General features: G+C 33.3%; 1 protein-coding gene across 6 annotated transcripts; it reads right to left on the reverse strand.

Annotated features, from left to right (window-relative positions):
- Positions 1–16: 16 nt before the first annotated feature.
- Positions 17–26165, reverse strand: RAD17 (RAD17 checkpoint clamp loader component). Of its 6 annotated transcripts, none has more exons than XM_019728050.2 (18): positions 26078–26165; positions 25639–25681; positions 24641–24744; positions 23099–23356; positions 22435–22518; positions 18985–19141; positions 17541–17677; positions 17010–17062; positions 16804–16929; positions 16644–16713; positions 13707–13818; positions 11448–11633; positions 9475–9560; positions 9210–9356; positions 7833–7982; positions 6111–6231; positions 2275–2332; positions 17–791 (listed from the first exon to the last, which is right to left on the reverse strand). In XM_019728050.2, exons 3-18 carry the CDS (start codon positions 24680–24682, stop codon positions 527–529), a joined length of 2052 nt encoding a protein of 683 aa, XP_019583609.2. In that variant the 5' UTR covers positions 24683–24744; positions 25639–25681; positions 26078–26165; the 3' UTR covers positions 17–526. The 6 variants fall into 6 exon arrangements, with proteins under 6 accessions (XP_019583609.2, XP_019583608.2, XP_074184964.1 ...); XM_019728049.2 differs by having other exon boundaries at positions 25991–26128; XM_074328863.1 differs by lacking the exon at positions 25639–25681 and having other exon boundaries at positions 25991–26128.
- Between the last annotated feature and the right edge of the window lie 55 nt (positions 26166–26220).

Consider the following 26220-nt stretch of genomic DNA (forward strand, 5'->3'; position numbering starts at 1 on the left):
ATAGGAGAAACAAAAAGAAATTCAACATTTTAATTTTGGTATAAATTATGTAAAATAGTTTCCATAAGTATCTAGAATATTCCACTGTACAACATATAAAAATGGTATCTGAGAAGCCAGAGACCCCAGAGAAACTGTGATTAAGGCACAAAGTTTATTTACATTCATAACTGCATACTGAAGTGTTTTGTAATTCACATTTACAACCCTATAAAGTTTTTGTATTCTGAATTATTCCTTCATATTTTATGATATTTGGCATAATGTTCAAACACACTTCATACACACTGACCTCTTCTCCCAACACCACTCACAAGACTAAATAAATACTAGAGAAAAAAATTGAGCTATCTGAAGGCTTGATCTAATCACTTCGATGACAGAAGAGTCAGTTTCTTGTGCTGAAATACAAGAGTGAAGACAGCAAACTTAATTTACTTGAAAAGCGTAGTATGCCTGTTAAAGTACCACTGAATAAACCTAATGTGAATCTGCCAAGTTGTAACGTGATTTGGTGGGCTGGTTTCTATGTCCCATCGCTCTCATAATCTTCTATCACCAAGTCTTCTTCTTCTATGTCATCCTGCACTGAAAAGGGCTGAGGCTGGCTGGCAGGCAGTTCACTCCCACTATTCTGACTCAAAGGAAGAGACCAAGTTTCGTGTTCAGCGGTTTGAGTGGGTTCATCCAGAGCGTCCTCAGCAGGCCGCCCTCCATTAAGCTGGGCTTCATCTCCACTTTCCGGGTCTATCATTCCATGCTCCTTGTCAATGAGGGCTTCCATTTTTAATCTGCAGATTCATAATGCAGCCATTAATAGCCAAACGAGGGGACTCCCTTAAATTATACACAAGTATGACGACTATCAAGCCATCTCCTATAGCTTTCGTTTACCTTCATTCTGCTATTTAGCCAGACCCTTTAGTTTATTTAACAATATCAACGAAAGTATAAGGTAAATGACAAATTGTGAATAAATCATTATAAGTTACAATACAAACCTGTTGATTAATGTCTTTAGTAAAGAGTTCTTACATTATTAAAAAGAAAAAATTAAATACAAAAGAAAAATGGGCATAAAACATGAACAACTTACAGGAAAACAAATAGCAATGGTAACTAAACAAATTGTTCAACCTAATTTGTAATTTTAAAAATGGAAGTGAAAATAATGGGCTACTATTGTCATCTTTTAAGCAACTTTTAAATCTTTTAAAGAGCTTTAAAGTAATAAAACCCAGTGATGGCAAGAGTTAGGAGAAAAGAACATGCTGATACACAATACACTGTAAGGCGGCATAAAATTGTCAACATACTCTTGGAAGCAATGTGGGAATATAGAGCAAAGGCTTCAAAAACATGTATATTCGTTTTAGAAATTTTATTTCTAGGAAGTCATCCTACGTAAATAGTACTTGTTGTGCATGATGATTTAGCTATAGGGAAGGCTGTGATAATAAAAGCTGGGTGTAAGCTAAATGTACAAAAATAATGTATAAGTTAAATTATAGGAAACTATGCAGCTATTAAAATATTGACTATTAAGCTAAATATTAATATTATCAATATGAATCAAAGATATTAAATGTGCTCATCATAAATGAAAGATAACAGTACTAGTAATTGTAATAAGTAGCAGCACTGACAAATCCTGCCTCCCAAGTCAGATCAAGTATTTGAACCAATCATACTGATTAAAAAGGGTTAAAAAGGGCTTTTTAACCCTTTTACAATGCCTGAATGCATAATTTGACCTTACAAATAAGCTAAGTAGAAACGAAATACAGGTATTATATTAATCACTGATATTAGTCCAGAAATCATTTTGCAATAAAATGAACAGTACAGATAGTATATTTTTTCACTTGTCTGAATTTTCTATGATGAGGAAATAAAAAAATGGTACTTTTGATGTAGTTCCTGGTCATTGCAGGCTTCAAACATAGGCTAAGAACACCTCTTGACAGGAAAGGTGAAAAGTGGTTTCCACACATGCAAGATTTGTTGAACTAGAGGATTTTAAAGATTCCTCTGCCTTTGTGATTCCATGATTCTATTTAGTCTGCTTTCCATTGCAAGCTGGTGAAAATATACTTATATATGTAATAAAATGGTGGGTCTACAATGCAATCATATGGTCTTTAATGACTGGGTCCAATGTGTATTTCTTGGGTTTTACAGATAACATTTATTGATTGTATACTGAAAAAATAGGTAACATATTCTGTGGACATTTCCATAATAGGTCTATGAAAATTAAAATCATCAGCTTACCTTCCAAAGTGTCGCTTCAGAGGAAGTCTTCCAATATCTTGGATAAAAGAAATCTGAGCTGAAACAGATATCAGAACATTTTGTATCAGAAGGAAAGTACTCAAAGAGTAATGGAAACACATCAAAAGGCACAGAGTTACCTTAAAGCCTCTTGCCAAATCGGGACAATTTGGGACCAAAATAAATAATGAGAAAGAGGAACTACAACTGAAAAAATAAGAATTGGGAGTCCATACTAATATAAACAAACAAACAAACAAAGAGACAAACAAATGTGGGCGAAGTAATACCTCACAGTACAATTGACCTACACAAATGTAAAAGGAATATATACCATTAGAAAATCAGTATCTGCCAACCATCATAGATTTAGAAAATAATCATCCATAGGTGCTATAAATAGTGGGTGAAATTTTAATGAGAAATAGGATATTTACATAGTCTTAAAGTATCTCCCTACAAAATACTTAATAACTTTACATTAGAAAACCTGTGATAACTTTACATTATCACATCTTACCAAATAATAAAAGTTAACTTCACCAGTAACAGTATAAACAGACATCATATTCTCTTGATATGATGTAATGAGAAGAGAGCATCACTTCTCCTGCCAAAAATACGTATCCTGGGGCCGGCCCGGTGGCTCAGGCAGTTGGAGCTCCATGCTCCTAACTCCGAAGGCTGCCGGTTAGATTTCCACATGGGCCAGTGGGCTCTCAACCACAAAGTTGCCAGTTCAATTACTCGAGTCCCACAAGGGATGCTGGGCTGCGCCCCCTGCAACTAGCAACGGCAACTGGACCTGGAGCTGAGCTGCGCCCTCCACAATTAAGACTGAAAGGATAACAACTTGAAGCTGAATGGCACCCTCCACAACTAAGACTGAAAGGATAACAACTTGAAGCTGAATGGCACCCTCCACAACTAAGACTGAAAGGACAACAACTTGACTTGGAAAAAAGTCCTGGAAGTACACACTGTTCCCCAATAACAATAAAGTCCTGTTCCCCTTCCCCAATAAAATCTTTAAAAAAAGAAACGTATCCTGAATCCACTTATAAGGGATCATCAGACAAACCCATGAGGTGTGATCAAATAATACAGTGAATGTTTAAATAAAACAAAAAACTATTACAGTGTAAGACACATTGCCATTAATCCCCCTCAAAATTCTCGCCCTTGCTTCAAACACATTTATCCCATCATTCTTACCACTTTCTGAAGCAGTTCTGGAAGTCCTCTTTCATAAGTGCCTTTAGTTGCGCTGCCGTGGCTGCCTTGATATCCCAAATCAATTCAAAACGTTTACTTTCCATAGTCATTTTGACTTTGGGGAAGAGCCAGGAGTTGCCAGATCCGGAGAATAAGGTGGATGAGGACACACCGTAATGTTTTTATTTTATAGACACTGCAGTACCAGCAGTGATGTGTAACATGGAGCCTTTACATTGTGATAAAAAATTATGGTGAATGCTGCTGCCAAGTGCCATCCAATGGAGAGGCAGGGATCTTCAATACAGGAGGCGGTGCATCAAACCTTAGTAACAGTGTGTGACAAGTTTCAACTGGTTTGGTGCAGTCAGTCGTGTGTGAGCTACTGTTGAGAGGTGTGTTTTAAAGTGTGCTGTAAATCATCCTCCATCATGACAACATTCTGTGTCACACATCACTTCTGGTATGGCAATTTCTGTCAAATAAAAACATTACAGTATGTCCTCGTCCACCTTATTCACTGATCTGGCACTGCGTGACTTCCAGCTCTTCCCCAAAGTCAAAATGACCATGAAAGGTAAATGTTTTGAATGATTCAGGACATCAAGGCAACCACGACAGCACAACTGAAATTACCCACAAAAAAAGGACTTCCAGAACTGCTTCAGAAAGTGACAAGCGTGATGGGATAAATGTGTTCAAAGTGAGCGGGAGTAATTTGAGGAGGATTAATGGCAATGTCTTTTACTGTAATAAAGTTTTTTTATTTAAACATTCACCATATTGTTTGATCCTACCTCATATACTGAGAAACAGTCTCTACCTAGTAACTGTCCCATATGCTTCAAAAATTTCATTGACAAAGAAAGACTAACGTACTGTTCCAGATCAAAGGAAACTGAAGAGACATGGTAACTAAATACATCATGTGATTTTTATACTGGGTTCTGGACAAGAAAGACAACAAGTTTTTGTTGTTATTTTACAAAGGACATTATAGGACAACTGGAAAACTCTAAATAGAGTGTGTATAAATTAGATGCTAGTAGTGTATCACAGTTACTTTCCTAACGATGTGTATGGTGTGGTTATGTAGGAGAATGTCCTTGTTTTCAGGAAGTATATGCTGAACTGTTTAAGAATAATGGTATTATGTCTGCAATATACTCCAATACGGTTCAGAAAAAAAGTGTGCGTTCATGTACATATAAATAAAAAGAGAGTAAAAAGATAAACATGGTAAAAATTGAACACTTAGGAATCCTGGTGAAGGATATATAAGAATTTTTTCCTCCCATTCTCACAACTTTTCTCTTTGAAATTACTTCAAAAGAAAGTTAAAAAACTAGTATAATTTTCAAAATAATAGGCATATATAGGGAAATCTCTGTATTCTAACTCACAGATTAATTTTGTCCAATGCTCAAAAGTCATCCCACTTCTTCCTATGAATGTAGAATATTTTAAATCTTTAGGTATCATTATTCTTAAAAGCCACAAGATGGACTCTTATTGTATTAAGGCAGACATTTACTCTATAATCCTCTCTTCGAATCAGTCATAAGGCAAACCCTATCTTTAAAATTTCTGAGAAGTCTGATGAACTATGTGGTAGATTATTAATATTTCAAATATTACACAAATTCTCTGTTGTACCTTGAAGATCAGCACCATGGACACGTGACCTAGGACTCTTAATGAAATGTGGCATTTAAAATACACAATAAAAAAGAGAAATAAATGATGGCAAAATCGGTGAAGTTCATAAAAAGGCAAACCTCAGTAGACATAAGTTCTGCATGTGTGCTTTGCAGAGGTATACTAATTTTTTAGCATTATTTATAACTTCAAAATTTGGAAATACAATGTAAATATACCATTAATGGACAATTATAGTAGTGAAATCAAACAAAATGTCTATTACAAAGGTTAAATCAATTATAAATTTTTAAAAACTGAGTTCGATCTGAATATACCTTAGCTTTGTTAATTTATGGACTGAATGTCTGTGTCAACTCAAATTCATATTTTGAAATCCTAACCCCCCATGTGATGGTTTTAGGAGGTGGAGCCTTAAGAGGCAATTCGGTCATGAGGGTGGAGCCCTCATAAATGAGATTAGTGCCCTTATGCAAGGGACCCCAGAGAGAGCTCTCTTGCTCTGCTCTCCACCATGTACGAAAATGAGAAGATAGCCAACTGCAAACTAGGAAGCAGGCCCTCTCCAGACAGTGGATTTGCTGGTAACTTGATTTTGGACTTCTCAGCCTCCAGGGCTGCTTTAGCACTAATTTATAAAATATGAAATGCTATCTATGGTATGTGACATGAGCAAATTAAAGCTTATATCTAATATTTGTATATGCACAGAAAAAAGTCTGAAAGAATTTATACCAATCTGTCAACAGGAACCACCTATGGTTATAGTACACTTTCAACTCTTTATATACTTCTGTATTATCTGACTTCTTTTTTTTCTTAAATCAAAAAACATGTATTCTGGATCAAAAAATAAACGGAGAAAAGCTTAGTCTCACTAGTATACAGCAATGAGTTGACTTACAAAAAGATAATGTTATAAAACACTACTTCTTGGGGAAAATAACAACCCATGTTATTACCTTGATTTCTCATTGGAATGGTTAGCAAAGCAAGGTATGGCAACAGTTGAGTTTGGAGGCATAAAGCTGGTAAGCAGAAGTCAGAAAAAAGTGCTTTTGCTGCCAGACAATTTTCCCGATACTGTATAGAAGAAAAAAAAAGATGAAATGAAAAATAAAAAATAGGGATATGATTCCTAGACCAAGTTTATTATATCACAAAAGTATGTGGACTTATATACTACAAATATATTTTTAAGAGTTTATGTAATTAGTTCTTTATAACTATCCTAGCATTCTAATAAAGCATTTTACCTACACATCATATTTGACATAACAAGAAGAATATTTTTTAAAAAGACTCAAGGCAGAAGACCTTAAAAATAAAACAATTCTGCTTATGAGCATACACACATCACAAATTATGTGACAATATTGTTTCTCAATGAAAGAACTTATTTTCTTCAGTTAACCAGTTAACACAGGTCCAATGTTAGGCTGATAAGGCGAGAAGCATAATCTTGCCTTTAAGGAGCTTTCAGTCTTAGATATAACTCATATGTAACTATAATGCAAAATTAAGAAGTGTTACAAAAAGCAAAGCAAGTGAATAATGAACATAAATTACTTGAAAGTCATAAAATTCTCCAAGAAATACATTGGAAAAAATTTCGTAGGTTATGAATTAGAGGCTCATATTTAGTCATATGATTTTACAACGGCAGGACATCTTAGAGATGAGCTAGTCCAACAGGTCAAATTCAAATGTTACAGGAGCCAGGCAGCTAACACAAATCAGTACAGTGGAACAGCTGGAGACAGTGGTACCTGCCATTCCCCCTTTCAAGGGGCAGATTGTCATGTAAAAATATGGGCCAGTGTTACGTACTTTCCACCTTTTTGCAGGAAATTCCAGAAATTCTGAAGCCAGAAATCCGTATCTGAGTTTTAATTATCATACTAATTTTTAAAGACTGGCGATTCATTTAAAAAAAAAAATGTGTGTGTGTTATATTCAATTTGTGGGCCACCCATTTCTGGCCTCTCCGTTTTAATCCTCTCCATTTATGGTTCTGGAAACTAAGTGAACACACTTATTAGTTCTTAGGTAAAATAACTTGTCCAGATGGTCAGAGACAAAGCCATGATTTCTTTTCTTTTTTTTATTAAATTTATTGGGGTGACATTTGTTAGTAAAATTACATAGGTTTCAAGCGTACATTTCTCTAACACATTACCTCTATGTTCCATTGTGTGTTCACCACCCAGTCAGTTCTGCTTCCAACACATTTGCAGCATTTATATTCAATTAAAACTAAAATATAATTATAACTATAGTTTGATTCTAATTGTCAATAAATAGGTATTGTGTTTTCAAATTTTGAGTGTTTTTTATTTTTAAAAAAATGACTAAGCATGTAAGAAGACTGTCCTTTTATGTTTTATCATAATTTTAAGAAAATTGTGGGTCTCAGCAAGTATTTCTTGTTAAGAATGAAACATTTTTCTTTTTAAACTTAAAGAAAAATGTTTCATTCGTTCTTAACAAGGGTGGCTGGTTAGCTCAGTTGGTTAGATAGCACCAGGGTTGCTGGTTTGATCCCCGCATGGGCCACTGTGAGCTGTGCCCTCCTTAAAAAACAACAACAAAAAAACCCATATATATATAAACAAAAGTTTTACTGACATAATTCACTTACCAAAAAGTTCACCTATTGAAAAGGATACAATTCCTTATTTTACCTTTTTGTTTATTAGAAACCATTGGGGTTTGTGCAATGGTCGAAAACTTGATCCTCCCCCTTGGCTATGAGCAAATCCTCGTGCTCTGTTGGAATGCATCACACCTCTCGTAGCTACAGATGTACTATATTCCCTGAGTAAAGAGCGTGTCTAAAAAAGGAGATAAAGAAAATAGATTTATAAAGTAGTATTACTAGTACTACTGACACCAAAAAAAGACTAACTATATTTAATTACTGTATATTCAGTTTTTCAACATCACTGCAGCCCTAAAGATAATATGCTACAGATTATTTAAAGGAACTCCAACCGAGAAATAACAATTGAATGCTATGTGTAAACTGACTAGATCTCGGATGGAGGTGGGAGAAACAACTTTAAATACATTTCTGAGAGAACAGGAGAAATCGAAATAAGGACAATATGTTACCAAATTAATGTTAATTTTCTTAGGTGTGATAATGCGATAATACTTGTAATGATGTCCTTATGCATGCATAAATATTGTCATGGTGTTTGCAATTATTTTGCAATTATTCAGCCAAAACAAATGTGTAAATACAGAGATTAAGCAAATGTGGAAAAATGTAAAAACTGCTGAACTAAGCAATTTAGTTCACTGTACGATTCTTTCAATTTGTTGTAGGTTGGAAAAGTTCAAAATAAAAAAGCAATATAAAAAAATTAAGCAAATACAACTGTTGAATAATGAAACTCTACGTATGACAGACACTGTATCATTAATGTTTTTTATTGTTTTTCCCAATTTTAATTATTAATGCTACTTCAATATTTATAACACAGAGAAGATTAACATATAAAAACAGTATTTACCAATGGAACTTTCTGTGATAGAAATGTTTTGTATCTGGGCTGTTCAATACAGTACCTATTAGTCACATGTAACTGGAAATGTGGCTAGTGTTACCAAGGTACTGAATTTTTAATTTAATTTAAATAGCCATATGTATCTAGTGGCTACTATATTAGTCAGAGCAGTGTTAAAATGTTTTTAAAAATAGATTTTATAGTGAATAATTTCAAATTGGTAAAAAATAAAAAATTAAAAGACTAGCAGAAAGTATAGAAAGAAACAGTTCTTACCCTTTTATCCACTTTTCAATGGTTGTTAAAATTTGAGTATACATTAATTTTATAATCAGAAAACAACTTCAGAAAAAAATCAGTTATATTATCACCAGAAAAATCAGATTAACTGCTGAAGCTTCATTACAAACAATGGGTTGGATGAATTAATTTGATCAGTTATTAAGAAGTTACATAAAATCATGTAAAATAATGAGAATAAAAGTAAATTTCTTTCTCAATTTTGAGGAAATATTCATAAACAAAAACATTTAAATCAAATAGTCTTACATTCCAGTCACCACTGAGGATATCTGCAAAACTCAGAAATTCACTGGCTCTCACAAGATCTTCTACTTCCATGAAGAAATCTATGTAGTTTTGGTGGAGATATAAATTAAATAATTCTCCTGGCATGTGTGACATTTCTACTACTTCCTATAATATAAAAAGAAAAATATGCATATCTTTGGTAAAAATGCAGTAGTCAAATGTATATGCTCACAAATATAAACAATATGTTTTGTGAATAGTACTCAGTGTTATGAGACTTTACCTCTGGTTGAACAAGTAATGTATCCCGTTCATGCTGAGATAAATGCGAGGGCAATTGAGGTGAGTCTAATTCTGTTAAAGATGCTCCTATAAAAAAAATTTCTGGAATTATTAAAAACAGCATCAGCTTTATAATTATGTCGCACCTCTCATTTTAAGGTTCTCAACACTTTAGGCACGTAATGCCAAAAATACTAAGTGAGCTGTGAAAAAGAAAAAACAAAATAACTGGAAGTTTATGTGAGTTGCCTCACTATTAGCAAGAAAAATTTAGAATTCTGATGCCTAGGTTATGGCTTTTCTAAAATTAAAATATTCCATTTCTTAAAGCACTCTGCATTTCACCTTTCCAGCTCTGCACTGCTTTCTTCTTTTGTCATCTCAATACATAGGTCTTTTGTGCTTTATTTACTATATAGGCAGATGCTGCTCTCTGCATGAGGGCACAGGAAATCCCATTCCCTAATACAAGAGGTTACAAAAGAATGTTGAGGAGGAAAAGAAAGGGTAGAAGGAAAAGAATCAGTGGAATAGTCACTGAGGTTCCGAGGTCAGAGGAGCCACGGACAGAGGAGTGTCTTCATTTCCACCTAAGTGATGCCTGTTTCATTTCCTTCAGGTGGCATGAAGGTTTCCATTTAGAAATCCCAACTTTTGGACCACCTGGAAAGACTAAACTGAGACATTAGCCTAAAACAAGGATACCCGCAGTGAGGAGGGAATGAAGCAGAAATACACAGGGTGCCAAAAAATATATATACACACTTTAAGAAAGGAAAACTGTATTAAAATTGTAATACTCAATATAAACCGATAACAAAAGATGAATACAAGTCACATTTGACTTCTGCAATTACAAGAGGTGCTCAAAGCGGTTACCATCAGTGTCCAGACACTTCTGATTACAGCAAACTACTGCTTGAGCAGCATTGACCAAAGTGTCCATTTGTATACATTTTTTTGGAACCCCTGGTATATAGACACAACAGAATACAAAGAGGCAAGGAAGATAAGATGGAAAGCAGGTATAAATGGCATTCACAGAGTTTTATAGGATGATGAAAACTGTGATTTGAAGTAACTGAGTTTTTGGCAACCAGAAAATAGTCTCAGATAGTTATAGATATGATAAGCCTGAAGCTTCAGCGCATGTCTCTTCATATTTGTGACTCACTGATACAGCTCTTTTACAAGAGATCTGAAAAACTATCTGAGAGAATACTGAGGATACTGAAAACATAAGACATATGAACATGTGGTTCATGACGATTGCTTACTTTTTGTTATAATATATAAAACTTCTAATCTTCATTTTCCTTCAAATATTTATGTAAACTGTTTTATTCTCTATAAAAATCACATCAGATCAACAACAAAAAATAAATCTGAACTTTCTTCCTTCAGGATTCTAAGACTGAAAACTGGTATTTTCCATATAAAGAACAGGAGTTTTGGATTTCATTGAAAGGACAGTTTGGGAGCTTAGAGAGGGGGGACTGGGGTGGAGGAGCTGAGGGGAAGCAGGCATTAAAGACAGAAGAGGGGAATGGAACAGCTAGTGAAAAGAACAGAGAAACATAAGAGAATCCAAAGAAAGTTTAAGCCACCTGGCAATTTGTCCAGGGCTCTGGTGGCCAGAGCTCAGTGCTACGAGGTCTTTGGACAACCAACACTTGCCACTAAAAGTCTAGATGGACCGATGTCTTACCGTCAGCAAATATAATTTTAAAGACTTACAAACATGAACATGGGCTACACTAGTTAGTTTTTATATTTAATCCCACACATATTCCCAAAAGACTTTAAATACATTTTTCTGGTTTGTCTTAGCCCTTGCCAAACAGTATCTGAGCTAACCCTCGTTCTTGATTATAACAGAACCAAATACATGACATTTAAAAAAATGTGGTATATTATTCCAGTTGTAAGACTAATATCTAAAGAGATTTTTAAAAATGTATAAGGCTTCCTTACTTTTGCAATATAGTATTTTCCCCAAAGCTCTGAAGAGAAAGAGAGAAACATCTTTGCCACCAATAGCTTGGACCTCTGGATTTTCAAAAACCTTATCCGATTTTTTTTTTCGTTTTGATTTTGACAGCGCAGCATCTGATTTTACTGAAGACATTCCTTTTTTCCTTAGGCATGAATTGTTTCCTCCTAAATAATATACACCCAAGTGACAATATTTAAAATAAAATTAAAATATGAAAGCTAGAACGGAAACATTTCAGACAGTTACACTAAGTATTCTAATTAAAAATTCTTTTTCTAATAAACAATAATTATAAAATATGTGAACTGACTCAGAGTCCTCTTTGAGTTGCTGAACTATTAAAACAAAATAATTGTCATTTTAAAGTATCTCATGAGGGGGCAGCTGGTTAGCTCAGTTGGTTAGAGCAGGGTTGCTGGTTCAATCCCCACATGGGGCAGTATGAGCTGTGCCCTCCACAATTAGATTGAAACAATTACTTGACTTGGAGCTGATGGGTCCTGCAAAAACATACTTAAATAAATAAAAGTTAAAAAAAAAAGTATCTCATGACACAGACGTCAAATTTTCACATACACAAATGACACTCTTTCTAATACAGTTGATATTACCTTGATTTCTCATGGTGTTATGTGCAAGGTACTGTTCTTGGTGCATAACATGTATTAACTAATTTAATCTTCATAATTCTATTAGGAGAGAACTATTATTACACAGATTAAAGAAATGAGATATAAACAGGTTAAGTAACCTACTCAAGGTTAACCTTGAGAAAGTGATTTGAAGCCAGGCAGTCTGGTTCTGCAATCCATGCTTAACTTTTCTATATTACCTCTCTACTGATTTGGGCAGTCTCCAATTTATGAATATGTCTATGTTCAAATTTCATTGGTAAATCTGCTATTTAAAACTCAGAATGCATCACTTAAGAAAAGCAGCCTGGAATAGTGGAAAGAACACAGGATCTGGGTATGAATGCTAGTACTGATTTCATTAGTCTAGTCTGAGAATTAAATGAAAACAAACCCACAAAAACATTTAATTGCTAAAATAGTTCCTGACCCACTCAAAGATTTTTATTTTCTTCTCTTTACAATTTCTGAGCTCAGAGCAACAATGTTATAAATGGTAGTTAGGATCCCAAACTGGCCCACTTGAGCCTTCCTAACCCGTAATTCCCATAGTGAACCTGAGGACGATTTTCCTTTATGTTTCTACAGGAATAAGCAGAATTCACACTAAGGGTTCAATAAATGGCCAGCTGTTAATGAATTTAATAATATTGTGCTCAGGTAGATTTACTTTTGAACTTATTTCGTATCTGCTTATTTCGTATAAGCAGAATTCTGTTTTCAGTTGTTAGGCTGTCTACTTCTCTACAATTATTTTGGAAAACAAAGATGTAAACTAAATGAACATTTTATAATTATGGGTAGAAACTAGTATTTCAGGTGGATTTTAGGAGCTCCAAAGATGGCTTTTAATTTTTTAAAGTTGATTTCTCAATGTTAAGCATCAAATAGGTCACTTGTTAAATGGTTTTTGATGAAGACTGTATGCAGTAAACTATGACTATTAGAGTAAAAATGTAACTCACTGCCATTAGTGGGGTGATATCTTTAATATAGTATGGCTATGTACCCTTTTTACATATTAATAAAGGGAAATTAATTTATTAAACATATCATATAGAAGATATGTAATAAGTTCAAAAGTAAATCTACCTGAGCACAATGTTATTAAATTCATTAACAGATTGCCATTTATTGAACCCTTAGTGTGTCAAGTACTGGAATAAATACTCTACAAGCATTAATTCACTTATTCATCACATATCACATAACTCTTAAAACAGGTTCTTATATAAAAGGTGAGAAAATAGAGGCACAGAAAGATTAAGTCACTTGTAAGATTAAGTCACCGCTAAGTGGCAGAACGAGGAATTTCAACCAGTCAGTCAAATGAACTTTGAAAGGTAAGGTATTGAAACATATAATTGAATTGAATCAGGTTTTATCTCAGATATACGGGTATGTACAATGACATACTCATAGGGGTGTGTGCATGCATGTGTACATACGTAATTTTATGATCCTGTCTCTATAAAAAACTAGTAAGTGGAGACAGGTCTGTATCAAATGTAAGTTAAAGTATGTTTAGCTTGATTTCTTTTCATGAACAATTAATAGAAAATCGTCACCCATACAATGCTATAAGAATGTATCTTTCATAGTTACCTTTTGAAGAAGAAAACTGGAGGCTATTTATTGCACTTCTGATATCACCAGAACATCCTTGACAGAGCAATTCTAGAGACGTTTTATCAGGGACAGTAGTATTTCCTCCATTCTAAAATGAGAAAATTAAAAATTTTTAAATGTTTCCTAAAACAAAAGAAACAAAAAACTCCCCTATTTTCTAAAGTTAATGGAAGTACATTAGAATCTTTCAAATTTGAATGCTAAAAAGCCTCCATTTTAAAACACCAGTCTGCCTATGAAGGTACAAGCGTCAATGATTTAACATAGTTTAAGGTAAAATTTCAAGAGTATAAAATACTGTTTTACTTTGATTAGGTTGTATTTTGAAGTTCTTTATCGCTCACTATGTACACATACATATACAAACATATACATGTATACACACGGAAACCTCAAAACACAATATAATGTAATAAAATTAAGTACACAAAAAATTTGACAAATCTTTGAAATTTAAATGAAAATCCCTACATTGAAGTTTTCAACATATTAAATCAGTCTGTTGAGTATTAAAAAGCCACAATTGCATCAACTCATATTTAAAGCTTAAGCTTCATACAGGTGTTTAAGATATATAAAAATACACGTATATTTTTAAAGATATACGTGCAAATTAAAAAATATATACATATATCATACCCTTGGTAGTTCAAGTATAAGGCAAGAAAAATTTATCTATCCCCTCTCCTTGCTCACAAACTCCTAATGAATAAAAATTTAAAAAAAAGAAATGCTCCTAAAACTATTTAAAAAAAAAAAATGTTACCAATCTTTCCTAATATAATTAACTTACAGAATGTCAGAGATTAAATTCTTCTTTAGGTCCTCTTATACCATCATTATCATAACATTTAATTTTATAAAAGTTTGAAGGACCTGGATAGTATGTTTGTTGTTGCTACTGTGATGTAACATATCAACAATGGCAGTTCTAACGTTCACACAGGTCAACTATTTAAGATATAGCACGTTAACACCATAACAAAGAAGTTATGGTAGCTCTTTTAACTAGTATAATGCAACTTGCTAAGAAGTAAATGCCATTTGCAATTTAATGACTTAATCTTAAAATTGAAAAGTTTTGAATTAATGTGATAAAGTAGTAAGATATTATTTTTATTATTTAATTTTTGTTTAATAAATAAAATCTTTAAAACTATTCTTTGGTAAAAGAAAAAACAAAACAAAACAACACCAAAAACCCTATGACCTGTAATTATCATAGTCATAGTAAGGAATGTGGAAAGGTTTTTGAAAATACAAAAAAATCACAAATGATCCAACCATCCAGAACTAATCACGCAGCATTTTTTATGTACTTTCTTCTAGTATAAGTTTATATACAGAGGGTGCCAAAAAAATGTATACACATTTTAAGAAAGGAAAAAAAACATTCAAATTGTAATACTCAATATATATCAATAACAAAAGATGATGAATACAAGTCACGTTTGACTTCTGCAATTATAAGAGGTGCTCAAAGTGGTTACCATCAGCGTCCAGACACTTTTGATTACGGGGAACTACTGCTTGAACAACGCTGACCAAAATGTCCATCTGTATATATTTTTTTGGCACCCCAGGTACACGCACAATTTATTGTTATTGAGAATTATTTATTTTGTTTTAGCACAGTAAGTTAGAGTCAGAAAAAAACTTCAAACCCATCTGATACTTAATAATTGTGGGATATTGTACAAGTTACTTCCCCCCAAAGCTCAGTTTCCTTACCTATAAAATAGGGATAACGTATCAATTTTGTACGGTTGGGGTGAGGTTTAATTAGATCAGGTATATCACAATACTCTGCATAGTGCCTGACATATAAAGGACTGAAGGTATCATTTCTGCTGTTAGCATTATCATATAATGTTGCATCTTGTTATTTTAAAATTCACATTAAATTGTATCTTCCCATGTCACTAAATAGGCTGGAAACATCAATTAATAACATAACAGCTCACCACAGTAACTGCTTCCTCATTGTTGGACTGTTTTTTCCTCTAATTTTTCACTATTAATAATTGTTGTTTATTCAGCTAAGTGCTCTACACATACATTATTTTGTTTAATTCTTAAAACCACCACTCCCTTGGAGATTCCCTTGATTCCTGTGATCCCAGCAGTGCAAAAAAAATTATGTTTCATGTAAGATCTAGAACCATGCTGCGGGGAGTAGAAGTTCTATCAATTTATTTTAACATCACCTTGATTTCAAAGACAGAAGAAATGATGCATTAAAAGTGACAACAGCTATTTCACAACAATGTTAATATACTTAATACTTCTGAACTGTACACTTAAAAATGGTTAAGATGGTATACTTAATAACACTAACATATATTTGAAAATTGCTAAGAGAGAAGATCTTAAATGTTTTCACTCCAAAAACAAATGGTAATTACGTGATGTGATGGCGGTGTTAGGTAACTATGGTGGTAATCATTTTGCAACACATAAGTGTATAAAATCAACATGTTGTACACCTTAAACTTGTGCGACTATATCTCAATAAAGCTGGAAAAAATGGTTTAAGATGGTAATTTTTTTGATGTTTTTTGCTACAATAAAAAAAATTATTAAATAAAAAATGTGATAACCAGACAAAAATGGAGTTGGACTGTTGATGACTAATGTTCCTAGATGCCAGGAACAGTTTCTTGGTAACAGACACAATTTAGAATACTAAACCAAGAGAAAGCTAAGTTTAATAGTAGAAAAAGGTTAAGGATTTTTTAAATCAATATTTCCCACATTTTCTAAAATGCTATGCCTTATGAGTCATTTAAAAAATTAAAACTTTTTAATTCTAAAAACTGAAACATCTCCAACTCTAAGTCTACATAATACCACTTAAGTTTGGCTTTCTATAATTACAATGTAAGATTCAAATTAATTAGTTAAGAGACTTACCTTATTGGCTTCCATTGTCACTATTCGATTAAGAAATTTCATCATAATTGTTGGTGCCACAGGGTTGAAACTGTCAAAGTTTTATAAAGATAGTGGTTAAATGATTAATTTAAAAATACCATGTGTATGTGAACATTATAAGTAGAAATTTCATTCTTACCTAATGTTTGATATAGCACACTCTTCCTGAATTTCTTTGGGAAATAGTAACCTTTGATTACTATCTCCACTGAGACTGTCAGAGATTATAAATATCAGAGGACATCGACCAATATGTACATACTTCCTAAAATAAAATATAGCAATGGTGAAATTCAAGCCACTTACCGTTTAACTTAGAGTTTAGAAAACTTCATTGAAACTCACCTTAGAACTTCATGTAAAGTATGAGAATCTCGATAAAACTGGTTAGGTAAATCCTATTGAAAACATATGACAGATACTCGTTTAGTTTTATTCCCATGTAAATTTATTTTCAGATTTATATTTACCAAAACAGGAAAAAATGTTATCTATTTAATGTATTATAACCAGAGTTTTTACAGAAATAAAGGGAAATATGAAATACCTGACATCCTAAACAGTAACATGCATCAACGGGAAACCCAATTTTTACCTCAAAATTCTTAGGGCCACTACTAGTTATAGTATTTCCACTAAGACGTCATTTTCCAAATATTTCTTTTGCTTTTCTACACTTAAGCCATTACATTTTTAAAGTTCACTAACCTACTCTATTCAAGCTTACTGAATAGGTTTTTAGGTTTCTGCTATCACAAAGCTTTTATATTTTGCCACTACTATCACCACAGAGAGAGTTAATGTGATTATCACATAAGCTATATCTTGCAACTGTTTACTCAATAATTACAGCAGGATTTCAAAAGCTGTACTTACTTCAACCAGAATTATTTTCTTATCAGTTCTCAGATCATCCCCAAGCATTTGTAGTTTGTTATATTTTGTTGCTCTTAGTAGAAACTCTTTAAAAACTGCTATCTGAGATTGATAAGGAAGTACATGGAAGCTTGATTCTGAAAGGAAACATTTAACCCTTTTATTTTCAACAAATTATATACACATCAATATTCCACATATATATATAACATATACATTAATGAATACATTTACATATGCAAGAAAAGCTCACAATACTATAGACTGTTTTCTAATTAGGCACAACTGTTCAAATTTAAAATTGGATATTCAGGAGTTTTTCCACAGCCACGAATGTATTATAGAATTAACTGACTTTAGAATACAGCTGTCATTTTATACAATTGGTCAAAAAAATACTTGCGACTTTACCTACACAATACTCTCCAAATGAATGTGTAACTATAAATAATTTTCAGTAATAAAGGTTTAACAACCAAAGCAGAATGACTGATTAGTGAACTTGGGATTAAGAGTTCTCCAAAGACATATTTTATATAGGAGACTTAGATTTTCAAAGACTTGCTAGATTTTCAAAACTAATGTTACTGTTTAGAAAGCAGTAAAAATTCCAGGATACTAGCAGCATAAGGGTGTGCATACTAAGGATATAGTACGCACAGAGCATATTAAAGACTATCCCAGAGAAAGGATTTTAAGGAATATTCCACATTATAATAAAATTGTCCTTCTACAGAATCCCTTTCACTTCAAAGTCACCTAGGAGAGTTGGCTAGCCCTAGTTTAGTTACCTACAGTAGCAATAAGAAAAACTATGAAAGTTAAGCATATATGTGAAGTTATTATGTACTAGATCTTTAAATTGGTATTATTATTATTATTTTGGGATGTTTGTCTTAAGGCTTTCCAAGTTCCAAAGACAGTTTTTGCCTTATGCTTTGATTTGATTCGATTCAAACAAGTCTGATCTAAGCTCTCTCTTCCTGTTTGGGGGCAGGTTCCTTTAATACATCTTAAAGCTTGATTTACAATTAAACAAAAAGATTTTATTTACACAGTCTAATTTCCTAGCCAGAGCCAAGAAAAAAGTACATAAGCAATGCAAACAGATTGATGTGTTAAATATCAAAACCATTAAGATAATCCTCAAAGAATCCCATTCTCTACTGGAGACACTCTTCCTTTTCTTCTCCTGAAATTTCTCTCTGAAACTTGGAAAGTATGGGGGGGGGGGGGAATGCACTCATACAGTTTCATTTGACTGCTGCTCTGACTTTGTGAAGCAGTTGCGAGTGGGCAGATGCCAATCCAGTTAGTACAGGAGAGGAAATACATTCCTTTCTCTCAAAAACATATACTTAAGGACATGGTTGGGGAGTTTGTTTCAAATGTCCTTTAAGCACACTTTTCCTAGTATTTCCATTACCTGCAGAGTAAACCTTACCACGATTAAATGTCTCCTTGAAATCATCTTTTTGGAAGTCTGGTAAAATTGGATTAACCCACTCTTGTACTTGAATACCATGCTCCTTTGACAGTATTTTTATAGTTGTTGTTTTTCCACATCCAGGAGGCCCTGTTATCAATAAAATAGATCCACCCTAAAACCAAATGAATATTAATTAAAAATCAAAATCACTGGATTGCTAGATTATGTTTAAATTTTCTTTCTAAATATTAGTTATTTCTACAAATATTTACTGAATGTCTGGTATAAGAAGACTACATTTCACAGTAATGCTAACTGGAATAAACTAGTCTTAAATAAAATAAGATATTATCATAGATAAAATAAGATAATCTTATTTCCTGAACTTTAAGCTTCTGGTAATTCTTCAATCCTTGCATTATGTCCCTCCCAAAGACTACTTAGTAGCCAAATTACAATAATAGCTGGATTCAAAAGGTAATGTCTGAAACAATATTTTTAGAGGTTACTGGAACTCATAAAATTCAATCTTAAGACAGAACTCTCTTTGGATTATATACTTTGGTATTCTGCAAGTATAATATTCTAATGTGAAGACCTCAGTTTGGCTATCAGATTCTTTGAGAAATGCATAATAAGAAACATGTTTACCAGAGATGGGACTCTAAAGACAGACGAGAGAATGTAGGTCCCAGTAATATTTCCTCATACAGTAAATCAGATAAAAAAGTTAAAAGCCAAAAAATGTCAGGGGGAAGACTTCCTACATCCAGTGGTGGGCTGTAATCCTGCTCATTTGTTCATCTTTATTAACTAGTATAAGTAAGGACCTATGAGCTTGGACCCAGAAGACAGCCAGTTCCACTTTTTAAAATGGGTGAGTGTATGAATTATAGTACTATTTGCCATGAGTTTAATGTTAATGATTCAATAATATACATTAAATAAGGTGTCTTTAAACAGGCACACATATAAAACAAGGTTATATATTGATGGGTTGATATAATGTGACTAGAGAAACATAGGTTTCCCAGGAACCTAACCCTGTATGTCTCTTAGGAACAATGGCTCAGTATTTGCTAAATCCTTGTTTGTAGTAACTTTACAGAACATAACTAATGCAAATAATGAGAACTGACTACTTCCAAGCAGATACTTTTCTTTAAAAAAGAGGAAGATCAAGCACAGGCAGTCATGTATTTTTCTCATGTAATAGAATTAAGTATCTATTTTCTGACACAGAGTAGGAGATACATAGCAAAAGTTTGGCTTCCAGTAAAAGAACTGGGAGGGAGTCTCCTATCAGAATACTGAAACATAAAGATTACTATTAATTCCCCTACTGTCTACATTGTATGCAATATGAGTTTTACTATATTTTGAAGGAAAGAAGTTGCCCTGAAAGACAGATTAAACTTAGCAAATATTTGAAGTACTTACAATAAATTTTAAAAATAGTAATTTTAGGTTGCCCATAAAGAAATATAGACGTTACTAAAACTTTTATATAACAGAGAGTATATGTTTGGTTAAAGTCTAAATTCTTACAGAGAAGAGGCTTTTAAAATTGTAGATAAAATATTTTCCCCAATACCTATATGTATATACATATACCTAAGTTTATCCAACTGGTAGAATAATAACAATAATACATGTGTAGGTTTAAGACATGATAATGTTGATACTAAAAAAAGTACTGATAAGTAAGAAAACAGAGTGGACACTGAAAAATATAAACTACTAGCTAAGCTGACCAAACAAATCAACGAGAAAAAGCCTGGATATAGAGGTGCCTCAGGAAAACTGCCCAAGAATCTATACTCAGGGAAGAGAGGTTTTTATGAGCCAGTAGAGGAATACCAGTGCTGACATTGAAAATTCCATCTTGTACATATTATCTGAACAATAAACCAAAGGGTTATAGCCAGACAGAAAAAACCAGCATTCAAAAAAGGACCTGTCACCATTGGAGGCAACTAAAACACAAACTGCTTCATCTCACAGTTGAAAATTAAAGGGAATGATTTAAAATTTATCCTGTCTTTCCTGCTGGAACTGTATTTAAAGGTAACTAAATAGCCCCACTGGTGATGGCAAACTTTTTCTTATAGAAAAATGCCAGCTAACAATTATAGAGATAACAATAAAATTTAAAAATCACCATGTCACAATCTTAACAAAATAACTAATTCAGACAAGGACAGAGTACAGACGCTAAAGTATTTAGGTGAAAGACTGCTGGGGAACTGGACACTTACATGTTGCCAAAGTGTCTCCCCACAGATCATGTGCTAGTTGCAAGGAAAAATTACTTTACAATGAAGATTTTTGACTATTATCTCCTTAATCTACTGATCAAAGTTAGCATCAAAAACAGCAGAACCAGACATATTTTCTAATATGATGCAATATAAAATACACACCATGACTTATAAAGTATTCTTGCAGAAATGTTCAATTTGAGTCTAATCAAGCCCTTCATTCAAACTTCCAAGTTACAGGAAATGCAGGATAGAAGAACAAGTTAGTCATCATGAGGATGGAACAACCTGACAAATCCAGAATCTGAGACTTCTACCAGTCAACTGTCCTGGTCTCTTCAATAGTCAATGTCTTGGACAGAAAGAAAGGGTGAAGGTTGGGACTGTACTAGACTTAAAAAGACCTAAGAGATATAACAATCAAATGCAATGTGTGGTCCTTGATAAGATTCTGGTTGTGACCAACCAGTTCTAAAAGACATTTTGGGGAAAACTGGAGAAATGTGACTATGAACTGAGCATTAGATAACATTAGGAAATTACCGTTAATTTTGTTAGACAGAATGGTACATATAGTTAATTAGGAAAATGCTTTATTTTAAAAACAAAACAAAACATAGGCACACTGAAGTTTCTAAAAGTCTGACTGAAATGTCACATGTTTATAATTTACTTTAAAATACTTAAGGGGGAAAACGATAGATATACTATGGGTATGACTATGTATTAATAAATTCTATTTTCCTTTATGTTTGAAGAAACTCAAAATAAAGTTTAAAAAGAGAGAGTATTCTAGCTCGCAGGCCAAGAGTAATTGTGGAATTAGGAAATGAAACAAAAAACATCAGTGTGAAATGAATGACTGCTTTAGGCTACATTTAGTACAAAAACTGATACGTAATTTGCCAGCTTGCTTCAATGTGAGATAATCTGATGTGCTAAATACACTAGTACCCTAACTGATTCACTGTGCTTTATGTTGATGACAGTACATAAGAAGGAAAAAGACATATAAGTAAAGGAGAAAACTCAAAGTCTCAGAATCTTTTAGTGAGGCCAGAAATACTAGTAAGATCAGAGAGTTTTCCACGAAATAGTTTTCTGAACTTATTTCTCATCATAAAAGTTTAACTTCTTAAAACTAGCTATAAGTCAGAAAAATATTTGATGCTAAATATTTAAAACACGTTTTTTATTGAATTACCTGTTTTGGTTGCCTTTCTAAGACTTCAGCTTTTAACCAGGTTTCAACTTCTTCAATTTTCTTTTTATGCACAGCAAGTTCATGCTAAAAATATCAAGTTTAAAATAAAACATTTTAACTGAAGGATTTTTGGTACATCAAAGATTAATCTAAGCATTTTTAATGAAAACACTAAAAAACAAACAAATTAACAAGAAAACACTAAAAAACAAGTAACATGATATGGCAATAAAAAAGGTTGATTACACTTAATTTTTTCTATTGTTATGAAATAAATGTTCTTAAGCTGACACTATTGTATGAAAACAACTGGGCAGGTTTGGAATTATACAATTTTTAAAAATCCTGAAATATATTTTGGGAAGGAAATAAATAGGTATTACATTTAGCAAAAAAGAAAAAACACACACACAAAACACACACACACACACCCAGATTAGATCGATTCTATGTTAAATTTAATCTAAGATAAATACAAATAATCAATTGTACAACTTCAGAATAACTGCTGAGAAAATCTGAGCCTTGGGACATAAAAAAAAGACACTGATTTTTTTCTAATTTATTTAGATAAAAAGAGTTCTATGAGTAATAATCTGAAAGTGTACATCCCTCTCCTTTATGAAACTAAATTACATAGACCTGTTTGTATGCTATTTATTACCTGAGTTTCTGGTTTGTACTTATCCACCCACGGTTCATTTTCAGACAGACATTCTTTTGAATTTTCTAGACCATAAATCTCTTCTGAGGAAGATAGCTTTCCTCTTTTTCTAGTTGGAAATCTGCTACTTTCTAATGGGGCTGACACGTTGTTTCTTCTATGACTTGAGTTTTTCACACCCAATGATGTGGCAGTAATAGTAGAAATGCTTGTATTCTCTGAAAAATCATCAAATGATGGGTCTACCCAGTCTGTTACCTGAAAAAAAGAAATCATGTAAATACTATTGCATTTTTTGCATCTGTTCCCTATGTAATTAAACTGTGTACAAAAAATATTTGTATATTTGCAACATTTAAAACAAACATCTTGCAAATTAGCTTTTTAAATAGAATTAATTTTATATGTATTAGTTATTTTTCTACTTTACAGTAAGTACAAATGCATACTTGTCCACTTGACCATGGTAATGATGAATACCATATACAGGAATATAAGATATAAACTTAATTCTTTTTATCAGTGTAATCTTTCCAGGATAAAGAATAGGCTGATTCTTTTAAACTTGTTTGTAGAACTGAAACATAAATATTTAAATTACCTACCAAAAAAGCAAAACAAAGAAATAAAATATTATTTTACCCACGTACAACAATGAGTAAAGTAACACTTCTGCCTTCACCAGGTTATATATTACATTTCAATACATCCAAATAATCCCTAACAGCTTCAAGACTTTGTGAGGATATAGTCTAAGACTCCTGATGTTATGAATAATTTGTTAATATGACTTAATTATATTCACTCCTCTTTTAAGGACAGAGGATTAAGAATATTATCAGCAGTGGGTAAAGAAATGAAAACTTCTGGGAAAAAATTTGGTCATAGCTACCCAATTCATCTCCTTCTCTTTAAAAGACTGTCACTATTACTATAATTGTGGCCCTTTTCCTCAATTTTTAAGAGTACATAAAAATATTATGTGAATAGCAATTCTGATCTACATGTTATTACTTATACATTTTATAGTTTTACTTCTTACATAAATGTGGACTACCATTTACTGAAAAGAGAGAAATGACAAAGTTAAATAATTTACTTAAGATCAGAGAAAAATAAGATAAACCATTAGGAAAATAGCTACTTTGCATATGAGAATACTGTCCGACTCTACCTTCATTCTACTCTACCCCCTAACCTTGCTGAGAACTGGCACACTGAACCACATGATTTCTAAGAGGCAGGGCTTTTGTTAAGCTTTAACACCAAATACAACTCACATATTCCTTTCTTCTACTGCTCTTTCTTTCAAGAGTTTTTAGCCTTTTCTTTGTGATTGGGATTGCAAATGACTTTTCAAAATTAAGGTTGTACTTTTAGTGCAGAGTTGTTTCATAACTTATTAGACTTTTTAGATCACTAATTAGAACAGATGCTGGCACCATTACTTTGATAGCAGTTATAAATCATTAAAAACATGTACAAAAATTTTACTTTTTTTTTTTAAGGCAATTATTACAGGACAATTTTAGTGTATCATACCTTTGTGGAAGATAGCTTTTGTCTAAGAAAAGGTTTTGACATTATAAACTTTAATAGTTCCCATCCGTAGTATATAACCTGTAGTACATTAAAGTATAATTCACCTGGGGGAAAAAATTCTCAATTAAGAAAAACTGTAAAACAGAAGGACAGTAATTAACATATGGGATATAATCAACAGCATAAGAAGATTAAGGCTCAAGACAAGCGAAAGAAAACTGAATGAAAGAAAACTGAGTAAACATAGGTGAAACAAGAGTCAAATGCTAAAATAAATTTTAATGGCTATAACTGTCAAATAATCTATTCATGGTATTTTAAATGTAAATTATTTGATACGAAATCACTAACTAGAGAAAATGGAAAAACCACATATTTGTCTACCTACATTTTGTCATTAAGGAAAACTAGACATTCTATTTGTGCAGTTTTTATACGAAAATTTAAAATTTCCCTTATTTCAAATTACAGTTGCAGTTTTTCATTGCCAAAATTTCAACAAAAACACTCCACCATACAATGAATTCAGACTTATCACTCACTTTGGACGAAGATTTTTAAATCTTACTGTAAATTTTCCTATAACTCTTTTCCTTATTTGAACATATTAGGAAATTTTTTGGCAACACTGTATTTTCCGACTTTCATAATTCTTCAATGTTTATACAAAACTAGTAAACTCGCCAATTTTAAGTTAGCCAGAGGAAAGTTTTAAGGTCTATAAACTTATAAATTGGGAGGTCTATGAGACTTTTTAATAGCGTGGAGGCACACATAATGTGTAAATACTTCCACGTACTAGAAAACAAATCGTACACACATACAAATCGTTCACGATTAGAGGTTTTTGCTTTGGTGTTTCAACAGATACACAGGTGTTGAAAACATTGAGTACATGTATCTGGCAGGTTGAAGTAAAAGGCACAGAAGTAAAAGTAACAGTCTTGTTGCTACGGCCAGGAGTCCAGTCGTTCTTTCAAAACAAGACTGACAATTACCTCCTTTAAAAAGCAGGTAACCGTCCTTGACGATGCCAGGGTCCTGAAACGAGACGTCAGAGGTAGAAGAAACCTTCGAGAATATTTCTAGCAGACCCACCACCACCCTACACACTGAACAGGGGTTAATAAGCTCAGACAGTTGTGCAACGTAATGCTGCTCATCAGTGGAGAGCCGAGATCGGCTCGCTTGCGCAGGCTCCAGGCCAGAGGTCTGCACCCCCACCCTCTCATCGCCAAATGGGCTGGGCAAGTAGGAAGGAGGAGCGACGAGAGCCCGGGAAGGCGTGGAGGCAGACATGGACTCGCATCACTAGGACACATACTGCAGCCGCAGCAGCGGCGGCCTTACTTGCGGGGAGCTGCATGACCTCATGCGCGGAGAGGAGCGAAGGAACCCAGGCTCTGCTCCAGTAGAAGGGAAGCCACCAGGTCTTACCCGGGCTCAGCCCCTAGCCTCTCGGAGGTCCCGCCTCACGGGACCTTCCAGACCCATCGGCCCTTCCGCGACAGAGCCCGAAGGGCGGAGGCAGCCAAAGGAACAAGCTACTTAGGCATCCAGCGCACTGCCTGACCTGAATC

The sequence above is a fragment of the Rhinolophus sinicus genome, linkage group LG03 (assembly GCF_036562045.2).
Source record: "Rhinolophus sinicus isolate RSC01 linkage group LG03, ASM3656204v1, whole genome shotgun sequence".
NCBI lineage: Eukaryota > Metazoa > Chordata > Mammalia > Chiroptera > Rhinolophidae > Rhinolophus > Rhinolophus sinicus.